At 38.6% G+C, this 23436-nt stretch overlaps 1 protein-coding gene across 3 annotated transcripts in view; it reads right to left on the bottom strand.

Annotated features, from left to right (window-relative positions):
- Nucleotides 1–1431: 1431 nt before the first annotated feature.
- CEP152 (centrosomal protein 152) overlaps nt 1432–23436 on the bottom strand; it is a 51309-nt gene continuing 29304 nt past the window's right edge. For all 3 annotated transcript variants that reach the window (XM_077828852.1, XM_077828851.1, XM_077828853.1), the window contains 16 exons: nt 22563–22770; nt 21514–21642; nt 21262–21392; nt 20967–21095; nt 20681–20816; nt 18051–18242; nt 17063–17347; nt 16231–16362; nt 14932–15582; nt 11586–11760; nt 7988–8167; nt 5476–5566; nt 5276–5382; nt 4262–4418; nt 3096–3199; nt 1432–2828 (listed from right to left, as the gene is read on the bottom strand). In XM_077828852.1, the coding sequence (XP_077684978.1) occupies nt 1777–2828; nt 3096–3199; nt 4262–4418; nt 5276–5382; nt 5476–5566; nt 7988–8167; nt 11586–11760; nt 14932–15582; nt 16231–16362; nt 17063–17347; nt 18051–18242; nt 20681–20816; nt 20967–21095; nt 21262–21392; nt 21514–21642; nt 22563–22770 (3859 nt within the window). In that variant the 3' untranslated portion in view covers nt 1432–1776. The remainder of the gene's footprint in view (nt 2829–3095; nt 3200–4261; nt 4419–5275; nt 5383–5475; nt 5567–7987; nt 8168–11585; nt 11761–14931; nt 15583–16230; nt 16363–17062; nt 17348–18050; nt 18243–20680; nt 20817–20966; nt 21096–21261; nt 21393–21513; nt 21643–22562; nt 22771–23436) is intronic.

Consider the following 23436-nt stretch of genomic DNA (forward strand, 5'->3'; position numbering starts at 1 on the left):
GTATAAGTGTGCTTTTCTCAGCTCCCTTTATTGTGAAAGAGTTAAACCAAAAAAAAAAAAAAAAAGCCACTGATACCGGAATAAGCGTTCAGATGGGAGGGTTATAGAGATATAACTGGTAAAACTTTTCCCTTTACAGACAGCACAGTTATTTACTCAGATAAAAGCTGGGAATCGGGCCTTTGAGCTTAGCCGCTGTTCGTGCTGGTTTAGGCACAAGAGGTCTCTTGTGGCCTGATCTTGCTCCCATTGAAGATAATGGCAAAACCTTGCCTACAGAGGAAGCAGGATTGGGTTTATGGATAACATGAAAGGACCACCAAGAATTTCAGAATTCTCATATTAGAGCCCTTGACCTAATTTCAAATCAGGGAGATGTAATGCATATCTGCCAAGCCAACTAGCATGAAAGTTAAAGTAGCCAATTAAGACATTTTTGTAGAACAAATTAAATACATTTTTCATTTGAAGTTTTTGTTTTTATTTAACCCTGCTCTATCCTTCTTTTAAAAGTAGACTATATTGCTCATAAAACTTTGTGCAGTTCAAGTTTTAACCCTGAAGACTCAAAAAACAGTCCTAACCATAGCTGTATGTTGTGCCATCATCCTTTTTCCACCCTAGAATAAGCAAATATGAAAGATTAAAAGTACTCCGTGTGAGCTTGTAACTCAAAAACTTTGAAGAGCAAACACCTCATAGAAAACTGATTCGCTGGAGAGTGATCTGCTTCTATAGTTCTTTTCTCTAATTATTGCGGACATTTATACAGAAAAATGATTGTTACTTAGACGTTCATCTGTGACTGCGGTTTATACCACTCAAGTGAATCCTTGGGTTATAACTGTACTATTAGTCATAATGGATGTTGTATTGTCACAACAACTTTGGACTTTGTGTGAGAAAAACAGCAGGAGCAGATGAAGCAAACAGCAAAATTCATGTTTTCATAAAATATCCTTAGAAACAAAAGCAAAGGTAACCCAAAAGTAAAAAAATAGGTTAGAGGCAGAATGAGCTAAAGAGAGTGTTTCAGAGACACACAAGCAGGTCTTTAATGGAAGTTATTAAAGCACCACGAGAAATATTACTAAGTCTTTAGTTTGAATTAAGAGGATAGTCAATGCTATCTAGGAATAGCTGTGAAATGAAGTTACGCTGCTTTACTGAAAACAAAGCTAAGATCTTTTTTCTCAGTCAGAAGTGAACCAGCTTTCACTGTACATACGTTCAAAGAGATGGCACATGCTTGGAGTTTGATTCAGAGTATAAAAGACTGATAATCATTTTATAAAAACATATGTAACTGTTTATGGTTATAACTTGCATATACACTGGCGCTTACAGGGATGAAAAGCCTGACCATTTCAAACAGATTCTGAAAAACATCTCTAATGCACACTAACCTTTTATACTGATTGTAAAAGGGACCACAATTAAAAGTAGTTTTATTTATATATAAATAAAAATGTAACATTGCACTGCAAACTAATCAAAGTACAAAAATAGATTGTTTAAACAAAAAATACACACACATATATAAAACACTGTACATAACTGTGAAGCCAGATAACCACGGTAAACAAAAGCCTACATCGATATTTCAAGTAATTTTATATGATTGTTTTTTCATGTAACAGTCTCAAGTCACATAACATTGAGAGATCACAAAATGGATAAAACCCACAAGTTTCTAGAATAGGTTTTCTGCATGCCCCAAGTTTGCATTGAAATATATTAGTTTCTTCTAAACTAATGTTTGAAGAATTATTGATGTTAATCCAAGTTAGGAAGTGGGCTATCAAAGCCACTATCTTGCTGAAAAGATTTAGCATCCAGTCTCAGTTTCCTTGAATGTTGGTTATAGCCTTTTCCTATATTCGAATATGGGGTTGCATTGCGTTGTTGTGAGACATCCAAATTTGATTTCTCAGCGTTCCTGTATGAATTGTGTCCTGGGTTTACGTTCAGTTGCTCATTACTGTAAAGTATGGCTTCACTTTTTGCACCAAGAATCTTGGCTTTGCTGGTAAGTTGCCTACAAAATGTACCAACATTTTCATCTGCATTAGGAAACAAGTTGGTCATAGGAAACTGTTCACAGGCCGTATGTTGTGCTTCTGCATTAGAACTCGCTTTTTGCACAGGATACAAGAAGGGCATATCACCACTATCCAAATGTAGACTCCCACTAACTGAACTCCAGTCAGCAGAGCTTCCGTCATCCCTTACTGGAGTTTCTTGAATATCAAACCCCTGAGTTCTCTCAGATGTTGCCTCCCCATATGTATTTGGCTGGTTACATTTAAATTTGTTTAAGTCTGGTCTTTGAATCTGGTTTTCAAACATGACATGAGCTGGCCCAGAGTCGGAAAAGCTATTTATAGAGCTGGGTGTATGCGTGTTTCCAAACTTCACCTGAGGAAGGCACGAGGATGCCTTTTGAAGTGCTGTAGTGCTAGCAGCATTTGTCAGACCTTTGTCTGTATTTGAGACACAGCCATTTCTAAGCCTTCCTCCATCTTCAGCCGGACAAAATTCTAACACAGTGTCTCTTGAATTATCAGCTGGCTGTTTAGAAGTGCTCCCGCTACTTTGGATATTTGAAGTTACTCTTTCATAAAGCCCAAACTGGGTTTCAGCCTCTACTGCATCAAGCTGCTGTCTTAAGTTACAAGGTACACGTTTCTGAACAACTTGATCACTGGCTTTTTTGGCAATACTTTCGCCACATGATTTGCTTTCCATATGGGCTAGCCTAGTTTGATGAATGTGATTTCTTTTTGATTGCTCAACTCCAGTTGGCAGTTCAGAATTTAGTGGCAGGGCTAAGAGAAGGGGAGAGAAAGAAAAAAAAAAAAAGATTAATTTAAGGAAGCATTAATGTTGGGAAAAAGTCAGTTTATATAACGAGAGTTGTCAATACTAGTGATGTTAAATCAAGTGGTTTACATTTTTAAGTTACCGCCTATGCAAATGATGGCAAAGCAAAGAAAAAAAAAATTACTCCCACTGTCCACCTGCGTTTTCACTGCTAAATGGATTAAACCTATAAGAGGGGGAAGGAAGGGAACCAACTTGTCACTCCAACTTACTTGAGTGGGCATTTTTGTTCTGCGGTGTGCTCTGAACAGGCGTTTCAAGCACTTTTGCCATTGTAGCAAGCTTGCTAGCAGCATTCATTATTTTCTTTTCAGCCCTGTTGAGAACCCCAGAATATTTAAAATCAGTAAGTTTTTGAAGCTAACTAGCTTTTCCTAGGCTGTTTTGCCAGTCTCACTGACAGCTCTTGTAGTACTAAATCTTATACCCTTTCCCCTTTAACTAATTGGCCATTTATTAAAAGATATGTATAAAAAGGGAGGGAAAAAAATGAGTACATGCCCATTTTGAATTTATGTTCTATAAAGGACTGAAATGTTGACTCCTGAACCCCCATTACTGCAAAATGTTATAACTTTGGCGCTTTTTCTTCTTCTAACAATAGAAATCCAGCACTAGTCTATCCTAGGAGACTCTATGAATTGGTAGGATTATGCCATCAAAGTTTAAAGGAAATGAAACCTGATGAAGATGGGAGGTGTTTTTTAATTCAGACTGCCAGTCACTTGTATTTCTTAATACCTATTTACCTCACTTGCCACACAAACACTCCAGAGAAAAAATGTGTTAGAATTTCAAATTACCCTGTCCCTTCAATTAAACCAGAGAAAAGTAACAGTATCTGTGACCCCCTCAGACAAGTTTTCCAGAAAAGCCAGAGGGGGGGGAAATTAAACAAAATTTCTATTTTTGGTTTTTGTTTAAAACATTCCACAACCTTTTAATACTTCAAGCAAGCAAGAAAAGGTACAAGCTCATTCCCCATCCTTTTACAGGTCACATTTAAAGCCTGATATAATTTTTGTAAAGCTGCACAATTGCTGTGAAGTCACAACATGAGGTTTTCCTGTTCACCTATCTACTTGATGGAAACTTTCTGGAGAATCAAGGGTACTTGTTGAGAAGGTATTAAGAAAGGCTGCTCAGCTAGTCTCAGTCCCAAAGTTCACTGAAGAGGATGCCAGCTGGACTGAAGGACCCACACCAAAGTATGTATTTGATGGTGTTTAAAGCAGACTGAGCTGGGCTTGCGGACCAGCACAACCTCAGAACAAAAACAATGGGCAACTAATTGGGGGCTTAATATACTTCTTTTTAATATTCCTGTATAAGTATATGTGCTATACAATAATTTCGAATGTATTTGTTTGGGACTCACCCTTCGTGTTTCCCATCATCATTGAGAAGTTGCTGAAGACAAATCAAGTAGTATTTGCGCATTTTCCGGGCAGTCTCTTGACGTTCCCTTAAAACCTCTGCTTTAATCATTTCAGCTGCCCTCTCTTTGCTTTCATGGATGTAACGAAGCATATCACCTACATAAATGAAATTTCATTAGTATGGAGTCTCAAAAGGAAAAAAGGATTTGAGACAGCCTGGCCAAGGGGCAGGGAGATTGAGGGTAGAAGTGTTGCAATGGCAGCATGGCACTCAACAGTAACCACTACAGTCAAATAAGGAATGGCATTTGATCTAGTCCTCTTCAGCCAAAAAGAGCGTGGTTAAAACATAGGGCCTGGAATGTGGTGATATAAAACAAGGGACAATGAAATGTCCCCGAGGACAAATTCTTTGGTGGGGAAGGTTGTCATTTGCTGAAAGTTATAGTGCAGAAGAAACAATAGAGCCCAGTTATTCAACGACACAAAGTAGCCCTTGCCATTTATAACAACAGCTTAAAACAATTTGTACGGGGCTAGACTCTGCCAGCCTTCCTCACGTTGACTAGTATTGTACTAGAAGAGTAGCCTCATTGCCATGTAATCATGTACTACAAAGTAAGTAAGGCTGGCAGAATCAGGCCCATACTTGTTGCAATGAGTTTTTAAAGGATTAAATGATAATAGAGAGAATGCAAGAAGTTGAATTAAGGAAACTAATATCTACCAGGAGAGCACACAATGTGAGGTATGAATGTGAGATCTTAAGAGACACTTGAGTGCAAGAAGAGAACACAGATGTCTTTCATATACACATACACACATGTGTTATTTAGGAAGGGAAAGGTGAAAAGGAGCAAATAACTCCAATGAAATATTTCACTAGGCAGCAAATTTCACTCCTCAGCAGACTGTCAGAAATCTGACACTGGTTTGGATTCTTGCATAAACTGGCTGATGAGGAGAGTGTGATTTAGATTTGTGTATGTGAACTTACTCTCATTAGCACTTACCCTTAATTTTGCCCACAGCTTTAATATACTGTGAGCGCATTTCTTCCAAGCCTTTTACACCATCACAGGAGGTACAAGATTTTGAAATAGCCCCCTCTGACAATGACCTGAAAGCACACAAAACATGCAGTACTTTAGAACTACAAGACAGGTAGGATGACTTCTATGGAAGCCAGTTTGTTCAGGCTTTCTAAAAATACCTGGGTGGTGCGTTGCATGTTTTCAGATCATTGAGTTTCATCTTCATCTCACAGTTTTCTTCCATTAGAGCCTCTAGAACTCTCTCGTTTTCTACAAAAACCAAGACAGATAATTGATCTGTATGTTTTTAATCCATTTAAACATCTTCATAGGTTATGTAAAATTACTGCCTCTGTGATAAGAGGTCAGGGTTTCAAAGGCAGCTACAACATGCCATGCCATGCCATCCCATCAAAATGACATCATCATTAGGAACTAACTAGACCACAGGTCATTTGAAGTTTGAATATCAAAGCAGTATGACGGACTCAGTGGTGGTTTAGAAGATTTTTGTAAGTAATTTTTACTCTTAGCTACAGGCAGAAGCGCAGGGATGTTAGAAGGAAAAAGTTGGGGAGGAAGAAAGGTTATTTATAGTGGAGTATAGGGAGACTTCTTTGGGATGGGAGAAAGAGAACATTTCACATATTTTACACTTCACACATGCATCATGGTATTTTTAACAACCACCAGCTGACATTCTAAAGGAAGATGGGATTCACTATGTATGTCTAATCTGACTGTATACTCAAAGTCATTTAAACACTGTCAGAATTTGCACACTGAATGCATTGGTGGTTCACAGATCCTAATCTTGACCTCTGACTCAATCAGTGCACATTGGCTTGTGCAGTTAAATATTTCATTGGGCCAGGCCCATAAAGTCTGCAATGGCACAAGCTATATACACAGGAATCACTGGCTCTGTGAGTAAAGTATGCGGTGAGTGGGCATGCCTCTTGCAGTAAGTGATGGAAGTGGTTGTCTTACTGGGGTAGACAGGACTGAGTATAAATATTCATAGTGACAAACATCTAGCATGCTTTTCTATAAAAAGGTGTTAAGGTGACAACTGTGACACCAGGTGGGAAGGAAGGGTCAAGTGAAGCATGTTGAAAAACAGTTTACTTATCTTACAGCAACTGGAGTTTAGAGATGCTCTTGTCCATAGGGATTCCACTGTAAGTGCGGCCGTGAGCCCTGATCTTTTAGCTAGCAGCGTCCATGGGGGATGTGCATGCACCTTGTACAACCTCAAACTCCTTACAAGAAGGGTATAAAGGAGGGTATAGAAGTTCTGCCTAAATCACAACTGTACGACAATGATGTCAAGCTGAGCATCTGATCTAGAAGCTGCCACAATGGACTAATATCTTTGAGTTCCATCTTCATTTCAGTTTTATTCCATTAGAGCATCTCTCATTGGTCCATCTTTGGCACCCTGAGTTGTAGTACCAGCAGAGACTTAGGTACCAGAGATAAAGAGACACATCAAGCAAAGGGGACTCCAGTTCCAGAGTGATGGTAGGATGTGCAGGAGACGTGAAAGTAGCCTGGGAGGACATAGCAAGCAGTAGCAATATTGATGGTATCATGACTGATGGTACCAGTGGAGGAGTCTCAGCAGAAGTCTTATCAGGATGAGGTACCAAATGAACCTGAAGTATATGGCACCGATGCCAATGGTGCTAAGGAAACAATATCTGTCACCAAAGATAGAGGACAAAGTGCACAGCAGAAAAACATGATCCTACAGTCTGAAGTTTCATGTGCCAATGCAATTTTCAAAGGTGCTGGTTTAGGTAAGCCAGAGGGGTGATGACTTTTAGAGAAGGCAACAGATCCAAGCTCCATCCAGAGATTTTTGCTCCTTCCTACCTTGAGCATCAGGAGCTGTTTGTGTGCACTTAGAAAGAGAGTTCTGAATGGCACAGTTGCTAGGGGAAAGAGACTCCCCTAAACAAAGCAGATATTTTGTATGTGCATCTTGGGCAGGCATAACTCTTTCTAAAGCAGGGAAGATTCTAAAGCCGGTCCTCTGCCATTTGGACCTACTCCTCGGTAGCAAGGTTAGCTTCTAAAAAGAAAGGGAAAAAGTTGTGTGGATTTCCCCACCTCTTTATTATTATTTAAGTCACTGGCTCTTTAAAGCTTATTAAAACTACATTAAGACTAAAACTAAGCTATTAACTCTAAAACAATCTAAGGACTACAGCAAAGGAGGAGAATAGTGGGGTCTGACTCGCTACTGCAGGCTGTGAGAAGGAATTGTGTGGCAGTTGTGATGGCTCAGCTCTTTCTACCCTGCAGAGCACACATGCAGCTGCAGTGGACACTGCTGCTAAAAGGTTATGGGCTCGTGCACACAGGGCATACACGCTTATAGTGGGATCCATGTGGACAATTGCCCGAAGAACATCCGTTGTCAGTTACTTTTCCTAGAACAGTTCCATTCAGAGACCAAAGAATGCATCGAAACGCTGATCTCTGTGCTAGGATATAAAGGTTCAGAAGAAAGTGCTGTGATGAAGGATTACTATTAGAAAGGGAATTTATTAGGGCTGAGAGTTATTTAGATATGCACCATTACAGCAGCTGCACTCTACAGCTCAAAAGATGAAGGACAGATTCATACAACCAGCATGAAATGAAACCATTCAGAATTCTATGTAGGTGAGGAGAGATACTCACCTTGGATTTGCTCTACTTTAGCTTTGTGTTCCCTTACTGCAAGCTGGAGGTGCCTGCAGGCTTTCTCCAGCTTTCTTTTTAGATCCTGGCATTCTCTCTCCTTTGTTTCAAGCTGTTGGCAACAGTGGTCACAGCAAAAATCTTCGTGAGACCAAAGGTTCCTTTTCTTACATTTCTGATCTGCAATAGTAATTACTACAGGTTACACATCAGCCATAGAATCAAGAGAACCAAAATAAAGCATATTATTTCTAGGGTTTTAATTAGATATTCCTTTACACTCTAGGAAAGTGTACACTATTTATCCAACTAAAACTCTCATAAGAGGCTACAGACACAATCCACATGTAGTATTTGTCACAGGGTCTATAAACTTTATGTCTTTTTGCACACTGCAGCCACAATGTACCCATCCCAGCAGTGCCATGAGTGTAAAGGGAGGTCCCACTGATGCAGACAGTGGCGTGGATTTGGGGACTGTATTTTTTTTTTTTTTAACTAAATTCTAGCAGAGCTCTTGGAGCATCTCAGGGAGGCACTCCCAGCTGGAAAGGATCAGATGCAGCTGAGACTAGTTAGGTTAAGAAACTTAAAAACAGGCTGGGCTACTTCCCGGAGAGGGAAAAGGGCTGCTTTCTACAGCCAGGAGAGGGAGCTCCAGAAGCAGAAGAGCTGCACTGGTTATACTATGTGTGTTTAATAGATGGTTTGTTATTTTGGTGGTGAAGGAATTTAAGCCGCACTATGGGCATAGGGCCAGAGACTCTCATGCGTTTTGTTGCTTTATGTTTCTTTGGTAGCATAAGAACTCTAAAAGCAAACATGAAACCCCAGAGAGGGCTTTGTGCATAACCTGAGGGCCTCCTGTAATGTTTCTCTCCAGCTGCACAGGCCCTGACCCTGCCACACTGTATACAAGACCTCTGGGAGCAAGCTACAGCATTTCTGTTTAATTTAAAATACTATAAAGTCAGATTATTCTAGAGCACTAATTCCACGATTTTCAAAAAAAATCTGAACTTTAATCTCACAAATCAGGATTCACCCAGCATGACAAAATATATTTAACACAAACGTGGAATTCCTTGACTCATACCGCTATAGTTTGACCTCCAAAGCATTTGTTTTTGCACTATCCATACCTGAAGTCAGAGGTTTTGGTTTAGGCAGTATCATGTACAAACACAGCCCTATACAACCTACCCTACAGGGACTTAGATGCAAAACATGGAAGTTCTTTTGTCTGCCCCCTTTGACTTATTATTCAGATTCAGAGCCAAAAGATGGCACTTATTTGCTCACATCCTGAAGACTGGCTTTAAAACCAGAAGACATACAACATTTTATTAAAAATAAACACTTAAATTATGTCACTGGATCAGTAAACTAGCGACTAGGTGCCATACGGTCACTGCAGCTTTTCTGTTTCTAATGAAATAGAAGTTTATGCAGTATTGAGACACTTTTAGTTTAAAATGGAAAAAAGAATCAAGGTACATATTAAGTGTGCTACATCGTCCATATATTCACTAATTATAACAGAGTGTTTTCCCTTTGATTTCATAAGTCATCAAGGGCTAGATTCACAAAAGGACTTAGGCATCCAAAATGGCAGTAGTCGTCTAAGTCCCAGAATCAGGCTCCCCTGGAATTCACAAACCTCACACACAGGTTGCCGCCAAACCCCATAGGTGCCTAAACTCATTCAGCCTTTAAATTTTTGCAGTAAAACTTCCCTAGGTGGCTATATTTCTGTCTCTGAGCATACGCACTGCAGCTCCACACCAGGCATCCAGACACGAGCTCCAGGGCGAGCCACAAACCAGGGGAAGATAGGCGAATGAAAAACTAACTCGCCTGAGCCAGTAGGAATGTTCAGACTTTGCCTACTGGATTAGGCACCCACTAGTGAGTTTAAACAAAGCAGCTGGGGAGGAGGAGGAGAACATCCCTTGTTACCCTAGCCACAGGGTAACTGGGACTGGAGAGTGCCCTGGTTCCACCTGAGAAGGAGAAGGTATTTGAACAGGGATCTGCCACCTCTCCGGTGACTACCCTAACCATTAGGTTATGGGATATTCTAATCTGCGGCTCCCTCAGTCTCTCCTATTGAAGCTGTTCCATTGTAGATAAATAATTTTTGAAAAGTCAGTGGAGCAGAGGGACTAGATCCCGGGTCTCCTGGGTGACTGCTTGCATCACCAGGCCACAGAGTCAGTCTCTCATGCTTGCTGTCTCTCTCTGGCCCAATAGCTAATTATTTATCCAAACTGGGACCACTTCAACAACAGAAACTGAGGGAGTATGTAGCCTATGTTAAATAGAAATTAGGTTTTGGCCTAAACTGGTCTAAGCATAGAGGAGACTGGGAAATTGATGTTGCTAATGTGAGAAAGTTAGAAATAAGTTGGAGACAATAAGATGGGAAAATTACCATAAGCAAAGACGTGACCTAAGATTATGCTGTGGCTATATTTTGGTTAGCTGGTTTTAGCAAGGTTTTTAATAAAATGTTTCAAAAAATTGTGAATGTTTTATTAAAACGCGATCTATATTGTTAGTGTGTGAAGGACATTTCTGTAGATGTTAATTTAAATAATGTGTAATGTAAAGAATCAATAAGGAGGCGTGGAAACATGACTATAGTAATGGTTAGGCTAAATGTTAATTAGTATTATAACAGATTATAAAAGGAGTAGTTTTGTTAAAAATGAGGAGAGCTGCAATTAAACATTAAAAAAAAAAGAGTACCATTAGGTTCCAGGACTAACTAATCATTTTTCTTTTAAATAAAATTTGATTTGACCAAAGTGTCACCTAGAGGTCCTCTACTAAATTAATTTTCTGTAACCGACCTAGAGGCTCGAACCTGAAAACAAAGCTGGGTTTTATTGTACCCTTATGTTTTTAAACAACTTTATATTAATTGGAAACATTTCAACATAAAGGTTACAAAAGGTTACAAACCCCAATCAGAATATCCCATAACCCGGTGGTTAGGGCACCTACCTGATTGGTGGAAGGAAGACTTGAACCAAGGCCTCCCAAATCCCAGGTGAGTATCCTAACCACTGGGCTAAACGTTATCAAGGAGCTACTCCTACTTCTCTTTCCATCCCCCGACCCCAGCTTCTTGCTAAAATGTCATAGGAGCCTAACACCAAGGGTTTATTTGCAGCAGAGATTCCCAAGCAGGGGGAGGTACCTCCCTGCAGCCTGGACTTAGCCAGCTATCCCCAGGAGAGGTGCTGGGCATAGCACACACCCTGTCAGCTTGGCATCTCCCATTGGCTAGTTTAGGCGAGGAGCTATCTATCATGCTGGCTTTTTGTGAATCCCATTCTGAGGTGCCTACCTCTCCCCATTCATTGTATAATGGGTCTAGGCACCTCATCCAGGTTTTGTAGATCCCAGTAATTTTCTAGGATCCTAAAATTTAGGCGTGGTGACACTCAGCATCATGACACCTATGCTCCTTTGTGAGTCTAGCTACAAGTGACAAGTGTTATTACAGAAGACTGATACTAGCGAAAAATACATTTTATATGCTGCACAATGCAATTTACAAGATTTAACTGAAAAGCGAAATCAAGAATACCATTATCCATTTCACTGTCTTGCAAAGGTGGCTGCCTTCTTAATATTCTTTGTATTTCTACTTGGAGTCCAACATCATACATAGGCGGTCTTGCCTGGTCCCCAGTTTCTCCTTCACCGTTTTGCTTGCAAGAGTGCTCTGTTTCTTTTAAACTGAAGGCTAGGTCTTCATGTTTCTGTAATTGAAACCAGATATTAGGACTACTCAGTAAGTAGTATAAAACATAATGTTCACGGATACTTAGAAATAGCCACACCCAGAAACAGTCTGGGAAGCAAATACAAATGGCTCATCCCACAATGCCTCCATTAGCTTTGAATAATTTTATTCTAGAGCCCTATCAAGATGGGGAAACTTTTATTGTAGTTCTAAAACTGCACATTCAAGGTAGAAGGAGAAAGGCTACTCTACCACCAGTTTACCACAGTGTTCTCTTATTCATAGCTGCAGCTTTATTAGTACTTGGTCATCCTGATGGTATTTTTGGTACGCTTCAATTAGTTTCTGAATAAGGCAGAAATAAGCAGAGCCTAAAACAAGCTGAAACTATTCAAGGATGTGTCCAATAGAAAGGAACTGGATCCTATTTATAAAGTTTCTGCTTGACTAGGGATAGTGGAAGGGCAGAAAAAGATAATTTCACTTTCTTGTTTGTAGTTGTGGCAAATGTAATAGAAGAAATTACTAAGGAATCCCAAGGAACTCATTGGATAGTTAAGTGGTTCAAATAATCAGTAGTTTATAAGTTGAATTGAATATTAATAATGTTGATTATTTGCCAAGGGCTTTCACCAAGGCTTTTGCTTCTCAAGGCTCGTCTACGTGGCCCTGCAGTGCGGACTGTAGGGATGTGACGCATCCACTAAACTGTTGCACTGTAACTGCCCCCCACAGAACTCGCTAGCTTGAACTAAAAGATACCTAGCACATGTTAACATAGTCCTGTTTGAAATGAGATTCATTGTTTAGGCCAGATGTACCAGGCATAAGTAAATGTATAGAATCAGGAGCTTTATCAGTGAGAATATTTTATGGCTACGTCAAAAAAAAAAAATTAAATTTACAGATTATTCATTTGATTGAGAATGGGGTGAGCTTTAAGCAGAAATTGGTTTCCCCACCACATACTAGTAGCAGTCTTATGACAAGTAGTTCCTTACTCACATTCCTTTTCTTGAAGGGATAAGATAAATGGCAAGATGTTATGTGCTTTTGCCATGTTCTTAGATGATTCCCCAACTGATGAATGAGGTAGTCTACATAATGTTGGATGGTTATGGAAGGTCCATTGGTCTGTTCCCCGTAATCAAAAGTGACAGCTATGATGGGCAATGCAGGAGAGGCGTTTTCCAAATAAAGAATAGAAAAACAAATAAAAAGGAAGATTGATAGAGTATTGAGAGTTCTACTTCTGGTTTTGTGTGAGCCTTGTAAATTCTGCCTATTCCCTTTTAGAGGAGAGGGTAAGATGATCAGGGTGGAGACAGGCAAGACAAGAATTTTTCGTATCCTGGTAAAGTCAAGCAAGACTATTTTAAATCTGTGACAGTACATTTTCAACAATTTTTCAAGCCTGTAGTAGGTTCTTTGTATGACTGATTTAAAATTGCCTTCTCTAATTTTTAAATATCTGAGCAAGAAGCAGAAATGGGAGATAAATGCACTGGCTTAAGGTCTCAACAAAGCTAACAGAAGTAGAAGTGTTACACAGGTGTCATTACTACAAACAAGCTTGCAGGATTCATCCCTTTGGCACACCCAATATAGATCAGAAAAATAGGAGAATTACTGGCTACTGACTAATCAGCCTGGTTTGTCCATTTGGCAATAGTCATATCTGATACGTAAGACTGTATTCCAGGATAAATTTCTTGATGAAACATTGCAATCAGCACAAACATGACAAACCAGGACTCTTAGCAATGATGAGATGTTCAAATTAACAGGGTAGATGTCAAATGGATGGAATTCAGTAACATCAAGATGACAAATTGGTTTTGTGGAAGAATTAGACATTGCATCCAATACCTCTCATAGTAGTTTTACACCAGTATAATTCCACTGAAGTCAGTGGAATTATTCCAGGTTTACAATGATGTGAGACCAGAATCAGGACAAGAAGCTGTTGTCTGTGTGAATGCAGTGTTATCTGGCCATTTAATCTTCTGGTTGAGAGCCCAATCCAGCTGCAGTTATTTACTGTTTATTTTCTTTGTATTATGTTGCAATCGTCATACTTAAGGCTGCGAGTCCGTCATGGAGGTCTCGGAAGTCAAAGATTCTCCAGGACCTCCATGACCTGTGGGCCCCCCATGACCCAGCTCCGCTATCAGTCTCTGGCTGCTCCCTGCCCCAGAGCACCCAAGATTTAGTCAGGGGTATACAGTACAAGTCATGGACAGGTCACGGGCCATGAATTTTTGTTTACTGTCTGTGACCTGGCCATGACTTTTACTAAAAATACCTATGACTAAAACGTAGCCTTCCTCATACTATATGTTAGAACAAGAGAGCAAGAATAAGTATTGTGCTTTGTGGTTTGAAGTGTTTTGGGTGAAATCAACAACATGTGCTTCCAGTATACCTTTTGTATACAGTTAGGGTAGGTGGCAGTTTTCTGGGTTCATTCTTTTAAACTTCTAATCAAAAGATTACACCAAGCCTATATCAGCAGTTTATAGGATATAATGCATAAGAGTTTGACAGCCTGTAAAATATGCAAACTGCTGTTAAAGGGGATATTTGATACTGTAGAACACAGAATCCATTTATTTGACTTTGGAAGACAATTTTTGGAATTCCTCCAGGTAACCATTCTAAACCAACTTAATCTATGAATGAATTTCTTGAGTTAAGATCAGAAGGCCAGTCTGACCTCCTGATAATGCAGGCTACAAAATTTCACCGAATTACCCTTATACTGAGTTGAATAACTTGTGTTTCACTAAGGTATATCTTCCAGAAGGGAGTCCAGTCTATCTTGATAGCAAGGCATCAAGAGGTGGAGATTCCACCACTTCCCTTGGGAGTTTGTTCCAATAGCTAATCACACTCTGTTAAAAATGTGTGCTTATTTCTAATTTGAATTTGTCTGGCTTAAATATTTAAAAAGTCACCAAACCTATACCTGTAGTCATCTTTATTAACTTATTTATTTAAGAGGGACTCTTCCATCTCTCTTCTAAAGATTTAGGAATAGATTCGTAAGAAACTCAATCATTTTACTTTTTTGATCCACAATATCATATATAATTTCTTGGGAGATAGGCAAAGTCCTATGACAGTTATCAGACAAGTCCCTTCTCATGGTTGGCAAAGTTATATTTTTAATTTATAGAACCGTTACCTCTCTCCATTCTTGCCTGGCTTTTTCTAGAATTGTGTGCACTGTGCCTCTATAAGCCTTCTGTAGGGAAGCCTTTAGCTTTTCCTTGTATTGGTGATTTAACTGAAGGGCACTACTGGAACATGTATTCTGCCAAGTATGCTCATTATTTCTGTTCTTGACTAGTTCTTCATGGATTTCTCCTAACAGGAACTCAAGTTCAATTAGAATCTTTTCCTCATATTGGTGAATTTCCTCTTGGAGCCTCTTTGTTTCCTGAGCTGCCCATTCTCGTTGCTTTTGGTCCAGACACATCTTAAGTTCTGCCTCTTTCTGAATCAGCAATTCATTTTTTTGCTTCACAAGATCTTCCTTGGCTGTTACAAGCACCTCATTTATTTTATTTCTGTGGTCATCTAAGAATGAACGGTAGTCTCGCTCATTTTGTTCCTGTAGCCGGAGGATTTCTTCTTGCTTTTCTTTGTTCCACTGAGTACGAGCCTGCGCTAGCTCTGCTTTAACAGTTGCAGGGATTTCTTCTTTCTTTAGTTCCAGTTCCCTTCTAAGGGAAAGGATCTTCTCTTCAAGCTCTTTGGTTCTGGCTCCAGACTTCTCTGTGTTCTCAAGTTGTTTCTTCCATTTCTCTTCAGCTGCTGAAAGAACTAGCGACAGCTAAAGAATGCAAAATATATTTTAAAACAGTCTGTCAGCAAACCCTTAAGGACTTTCATGTTAGGTATGTTTGGTTATAACTGCATAAACTTTAACAAACAGATGAATACTGATTGAAAATATTGATGCACACACTGTACTGTATTGCTCAGTAAATATATATACAGTATCCCTCCTACCTAATCAATGTGATATCCAGCTTTAGTATATATTAAACATCTTGCAGAAGTCTAAGGAAAACAACAGAAAAAAACCCTCCAATTAAAATGAAACCTTAATGGAGTTGTTTTAGAAAGAACAATTACAGGTGTTTCTCCATTGCACTCAGAAGAGTTTTGTAAGTCAGTCTAGATATCCTATTACGGATTTCAGTAACAAACTATTTGGCTCCAGCTTCCAGAAATTGGTTTCATCATTCAAATTCTGCTTATTTCTACTAATGGAGAAATCTACCCACAATTTTAAACAGAGTAATTTACTTCCCTAAGACCTTAGTTTAGCACAGCACTTAAGCATAGGCTTTGCTGAATCAGGGCTCAATTTTTTTTTTTGCTGGAAAATTGAGTTGTTTTGAATTAAGTTTTTTTTTCAAATTATATAAAATAAGCTTGTGAACTACCAAGCATCCTAATAAGTATCCTCTGTTACCTGTTTTGCTGCACTGATTTCATATTCTTTCTCCCATTTTTCTCGTTCTGCCTTTAGATTTACTTTGTACTCTTCAAGTTCTGTTAATTCTTTCAGCCACCTGGCATGAGCTTTGGTCAAAGCTGTTTCTACCTTCAAAAGAGGAATGGAGAAAGAAGGTCATTTTAATCATTGTGAAGTAGTACATTAATACAAGACAAACCAAATTTCTATTTGAATTGCCAATGTTTAGAGAGTGTAGAGTACCAGGGTTACAAGATCTTTTTGTTTTTAAACAGTAAATCCCAATACATTATAGCTTGAGATTCCTTTACCCCAAAAAAGGGGAATTAAGCAGCATTAATTGTATTTTAAACTAGTTAACTAAAAATATATAAATAAATACAAGTGGTTTTGCTCAAAAGTTCAGGAACTCTTATATTGACTCATTCTATTGAGTTATGTTACAGAGTTTATAAAACACGTTAAAGTTAGCATAGCTAGAGAACCACTGGCCTATTAGATCCTTCATAGTTTTTTGTTGATAACATTTTCCAAGTCCCAACTTCTATAACATCAAGCAGAGAAGATTAATATTTTTAGAATTTTTGAGGCTAGCAAATACAGGAATTTGAATTACTCAGGTATAGTACGATTAAACCTGCTTTGTAATAATTTCCTCTGCTTAAAACATATTAGGGTCAGATTCTCTACTGCTTTGCACCCTATGTTGTCATTTACTGAGAGCAAGTAACAAGCAACCATAAAACATTACCATTCTGATTTGGTAGCACCCACTTTGCATATGTTTGAACGCTGTAAAACAACAAAAAGGGTGAACTGTATATATTACCTGATTGGCAATATTTTCATGATGTTTCCTCTCCAGTTCTGTTTCAGGTTCTTTCAAGGCCTCGCTAACAGCCTTCTCCTTTACTTTCAGTGCCTCCTCCAGCTGCAATTTTTGCTCCTCAATCATTGCAATCTCCTTACTTGATGATTCATCGGTTTCGGTTACTTGGTCAGTTTGGCTGCCACAGTGTTGGAGTTCAACTAAAGTTTTCTTAGTTTCTTCTAGAGTTTGATCCAGTCTGCCTTGCCACTCTCTTTCTATTTTCTGGATAGCTTGTTCTTTGATCTATAGAAGAGCATTTTTTCAGAAGAAAAAAATATCGCTGAAATTCCTAAAAACTAGAATTACTACTGGTCAAATATGTAGTCTTAGTTGATGTGCACACCCTTCCCTGCGAAAAGAGAGCAACACCCATGCTCAGAGGACATAAGAAAGTTGTTTCTGTAGAGACAAGACTACCTCCATTTCTGAAGGTTAGTGGAATTTAAGCTTCTTCAGACACTTTTTACCAGGTCTCATTAGAGCGCTCAAGGTAAATGTAACAAATCACAATACTTAGGAGCATGTGACTGGTAACAAAGGCAGAGTGCTTTTGTGTTCCTGTGCCACAGTTTTAGAGAAGGTGATAGAAGATGTACAAATAAGTTTACATGGCTATTAAAGCAAACGGCAAGTAGAAATGTTGAATCACCCATTCCAGAATTCAAGTGAAATATTTAGATGTGCTTATGGGTGCAGTTATTGTGAATTTTACATGTTAATTTTAAATTAAAGCCTGATCAAGATATACCGAGTATCTGCAACTCCGACTAATTTCAGCAACTCAGTACTTCTCACAATTAGGCTTAAAGGGGCAGATCCTCAACTGGTTTAAGCTACTGTAGTTCCACTGACTTTAAATTGAGCGATGACAGCTGAGGATCTGCCCCAAGTGTCCATTAATAGAAGTTTATGAACTTCTTTGTGTCTATTAGTACAAGCCCCACACCTCTTTCTGTTCCTTCTCCCACTGGACTTTGGCTAATGCCACTTCATTTTCCACTTGCTGCTTAATATTGACTTCTTTTTCTTTCACCCATTGGCTTTTTGCTGTTATAATAGAATTCCTGTGCTTTTCTTCTAGTTCCGTCCTCAGATGGTTAAGAGATTCTTCTTTTTCTTCTAATAACTGTTTCTTGAACTAGGAAAAATTCAAGCATACAACTGAACAAACTTTAGCCAATAGTAACATACACCAGAAAGAAGAGATTGGAATGTGAAAAGAGACCTGATTAAGACTATAAAGTCTGTGCACTTTATCATTGACCTCTTGATGACAGATTTTCTTGATTAATATTTTAAGATAAAGTGTGATTGTCATAAGTGACCATTGTAAAAGTGACTTTTCTGAGTCAACATATCTGCTCCCAGTGTGTTTTGAGTTGCATCCATTTATGCTGCTTTGCTAAAGAAGACAGTTTACACATCAATAGCTCCTTCAGAGTTAATACACCTACAGAAAAATAGATTGTATTCTACCTCATGAATAAAAAAAGTGGGTAGCTTTAATTCACTGTCATAGATGAGATAGAGAAAACACTTTTCAGATCCCAGATGGAGCCTGCAGTGTACGCAGTTAAAAAAGTAACTCTAGTCTGTACGCTGAACAAGTCTGACACAGAATCAACTTGTACAGAGTCCCTTTTCAGATCATAACAATGTTAAATAGGACTGATGTATGCAAATGAGCAGGTAGTGGGAGGAGCTACATCTGACATCACAATTCTAACCATCCACTACGTTCTTCATAAGACAGCTATGAGGAGGAAGAAAGAAAGCTACACTGATCATGGACCTTTTCATGTGTGCTATCAGCTAGTGAACACAGCATTTTTTTGATAGCTATATTCGTTAAATTTTTGATATAGTTGCGCACCTACAAGACAAACCACCATAATGCACAGTAAAACAGTTTAAACAAAAAACAAAAAGAAACCCAACACAAATTACTTTCCTCTTCATGTGCACCTCAAACACAAAGGAACTAAATTCATATTGATGAAAAACCTTAGGTCAACAGAAGTGAATTTCCATTAGCTATATTAAGCTACACAATTGCTTAAATAACTGTATATAGTTATAGCATACCCTCCTATGTAGCAAAAAAGATGTATCAAATAGAGCGTAAGGACTCTATTCAGCTGTAAATCAACATGTTTTAATGGTTATATCAACCAATGAAAATGCACCTTTCTTTAGCAAATAACTGAAGTACAAATGGAAAAGTTGATTAAAATCAATGATTTAAACTGAAGCTTTCCATTTGGTGATTTAAATCAGTTCACCACTATGCTGGCAAAAACCCCAGTATAGACACAACTATGCCAACATATGAGTGCTTCTGTTGGCATAGCTAATGTCATTCAGTGAGGTGGTGTAGACATGCCAGCAGAACTCCTTCTGTTCATTTACAGTGCTGCTCCACTATGAAGCTATGCTGGCACAGCTATACTGTAAAGGCTCTGTAGTGCAGACAAGCCTTGAGTATAAGCTAGGGTGACCAGATGTTCCGATTTTATAGGGACAGTCCTGATTTTTGGGTCTCTTTCTTATATAGGCTCCTATTACCCCCCCACCCTTTCCCGATTTTTCACATTTGCTGTCTGGTCACCCTAGTATAAGCCTACATGGGGATGTCTGCCCTAAGTGTGCAGACAGCTTCAGGACAAGGACTCAAAAAGCGTGAACTCCCCTGTAGTCTTTCTGAAACATCAACTTTAAAGTCTAACCAAGGCAATTCCGTGTCAGCATTAACTATTTAACTACTGATCCTTTTAGCAGATGGAATGGGAAAGGGGTATAAGCAAAGCCCACAAGCAGGTTGGACTTGGAAACTGTTGCATGGAGAGAAATGCAGAACAGAACGTAGATGCAAAGAAAGATGAGGGAGATAGACAGGAGGATGTGAAGGAAAAGGAAATAAAGGCCAGAAATAGCAGTGGTCCTAAAGGGGAGCATAACTTTTCCATGGAACAATTATATAACTTACGTTTAGGTACTATATAAAGGCTATATTCTATCATTTCTCTCTGTGGCAACTTCCCATTGACAGCAGGTATTCTGCTATAGCTCAAAGTTTGTACATAGACTTAGATTTATACCCTGACCCATGGACAAAAACCAGAAGGGGGTTCCAAAGAGGATGGCTCTAGACTGTTCTCAGTGGTAGCAAATGACGGAACAAGGAGTAATGGTCTCAAGTTGCAGTGGGGGAGATTTAGGTTGGATATTAGGAAAAACTTTTTCACTAGAAGGGTGGTGAAACACTGGAATGCGTTACCTACGAAGGTGGTGAAATCTCCTTCCTTAGAAGTTTTTAAGGTCAGGCTTGACAAAGTCCTGGCTGGGATGATTTAATTGGGGATCGGTCCTGCTTTGAGCAGGGGGTTGGACTAGATGACCTCCTGAGGTTCCTTCCAACCCTGATATTCTATGATTCTATAAGTGGAACTCAGCCCTTCACTCCCGATGTAATGCGTCAACCAAAAGGAAAAGTAATGAAATTCAATACCTTTCCCATACATTTAGTTTAGATACAAAGCATTCTCCAGTGTTAATCAAGGATATTTTCTCTTGTACCTTCTCTTCCTTTGACTGCTGCTCTTGTTCAAGTTTCTTCCTCAACGTGGTTTCCAGTGTGTCTTTCTCTCCACAGACTGCTATATAACATTCCTTCACTGCCATCATCTCCTTGTTCAGCTCATCCATGTCAGCCCTTACATAAGTCATTTTAAATTGTTATTCTTTAAACTCACAAACACGATCACAATTTAAAAAAGGAAATTATTTCAAGTGTGACTGAAAAGGGCCACTTCACAGTAGACCCTCAGTCTAATGAAGGATGTCAAAATTGATAAGATCTTACTTTAACCGTGAGATGGTCTCTTCATAAGCCTGACTGAGTTGTTCTTTTTCTGCAGCAAGCCTCTCCATGAAGTCTTCCCGAAGCTGGGCTTTTGTATCTTCATGGTGTTGCTGATAGGTTCTTTCACACCTAGGATGGAGAAAAGTTAAAGCTTCATTCAACTGTTTATGTACAAGAGCTGCTAAAATTTTTTTTATTTTGGAAGAAACGAGGTCTAAAGCTGCGATCTCTGTACAAAGGTGGTACGAAAGGACCACACAGGCCATGTGGTAAAAGTTGTAGATGTAACAGTTACCTGTCAACAGCTTCTTGTTTATCCCGATCCAAGTCCTGAATCATTTGTCTCATTTGATTACACAGATCTTGGTTTGCAATTTTCAATTTTTCCTCATTTGCTTTAAGTTCTTGAATACATAAACTATAGTTCTATACAAATGAAAGTCAAAATCATGAAAAGACAATTTTAAAGAATGCATTCTAATTTACATTTTGGACAATTTGGCTGGTCTTTAATCTTTTTTCCTTAGGGCAAATGTGACAAACTCACCTCAGCTTCTTGTTGTAAATCCTGATTCACCTTTCTAAGTCTCAGAAGCTCTTTTTGAAGATACATATCAGAAGCAGATGGAGTGGACCACAAGGTTTCAGTCAGATTTTCTATACTACTTATTTTAGGCTATCAAGAAAACATAAAACTAAGTTGGAACAACTCTTCAGAAATACATGTAGACATACTTGCTTTAGAAATTAACATGTTAAGCAAATATTTTTCCTTGATACAAAAAAAAGCAGTAAAGGCAATGGCTTCACTGCAAAATACAGGACACTACGGTTGTAAGTATTCTGCCCATATGACAATCTTTGATTTTTTGTAAGCTCTTCTGGGTTCATTCAAGATGTATACGCTCAATGCCCTGTACCAGAGTTGAACACCAACTACCATTTAATTGAGACATCGGGCCTTTGCAAGGTATAATATCATTCCCCACCATTCAAGCCACAGTTTGCACATGTAATATGTTGGGTAGTAATGTCTTTCTTCATATTACAAGTTTGTCTGATTTATGAAAGCCACTTTAAAGATTAACATTCAAGATGGGGAAAAAGGTAGTATGGGAGAAATGCTACATTGACTCAAATGATTGCTCCTTCCTTGTACAGTGTACAGTTTGCAGTTTTCAGCTAAAGGCTGTGATTTGCTTTCCTCCAAGAAAACAGAACTCAAGAGAAGTTTAAAGTAATCAATCAATAAAGCTTGCAACCATTTGTAAGCAAGTCCTCATACCAGAAACTTAACTGGAAGGCAGCACAAACTATCCAAGTTCTGGTGGTAGTTTAAAGACATCTGCCAGTTATTTCCAATTTCTCGGATGCTACTTATTTTATTTCTGCAAAATAGTAATCCCTTCCTTAAGGTTAAGAACAGCTTCATTTACTTGTTGTAAATGTAGTTCAAAGAAATTACTTGTAACTGCTTTTCTCAAGAGAAAAATGAGAGATCACTTATAGGTTTTGCTTGGTTTACTTTAAATCCAGTGAATTTTTGCCTTGTTCTATTAAGTCCAAATGCTCAGTGGTATATTTAAACGAACCAACCTCATTCTCGTTTGCGGTTTTATCTGTTTTCAACAGCTGCTTGAGTTCTTCTGTTGTCCTCTGACAGTCTTTAAGATCATTTTGTAACTGAGAAATCTGATTTCTTTTCATTTTGTTACTGCCCAATAAACGTTCCATTTCAGTTTTCAACTCTAGGATGAGCTCATCTTTAGAAAATTCTTTCTCCAAATCTCTATTCTGCACAGTACTGTTAGAGAAAATATAGGCAGTCCAATTTTGTTAAAACCTGTAGACATAGCTTAGAATAAAACAAGCAGCAACTCTCCTTCACTTTACTAAATCTACCAAAAATAGAACAGTTAAAAGAACTGTAAGAAGACCGCTCACCATGAGCGAGTACCTCAAGCAATGCTAGAAATGATGTTTGCTTTGTTATTATGTTACCTGGAAACGACTTCAATTATACATTTAATGTATTATTATAAATATCTTTCAGCAACTTGCCTATGCAACTGATTAGAAAACAAGTAGCTGAGTTTCCAGGATTAAGAAGTCATTTCCTAAAACTGCTTCACCCCTGTGCAAATTGAGCTATTGTGAGCTATAACTAGTGATTAGTTGGTTAAAATATTATTTTAAACCAGTAAATAAGCAGTGCCGTTTTGAGTGTCCAAGTGCATTTGTACATATTTCTGTAGGCTGTTCCTGAAGACCAAGCGTTTCAACAGGTAAGGAATGGTTGTCTTTTATCTGCAATAATACACTATGCTCAGTGTACAGATTTATCATTCAAATATTTTCATGTACTCCTAATATTCATACAACAGAGTCTGCAGACCACTTCTGTAGGCCAATATCAGAAAGATAGATCTGTAGGTAAGCTTGTTTCATTCAAAATGAACAGAAGGTGGGC

The sequence above is a fragment of the Eretmochelys imbricata genome, chromosome 10 (assembly GCF_965152235.1).
Source record: "Eretmochelys imbricata isolate rEreImb1 chromosome 10, rEreImb1.hap1, whole genome shotgun sequence".
NCBI classification, from domain to species: Eukaryota; Metazoa; Chordata; order Testudines; family Cheloniidae; genus Eretmochelys; species Eretmochelys imbricata.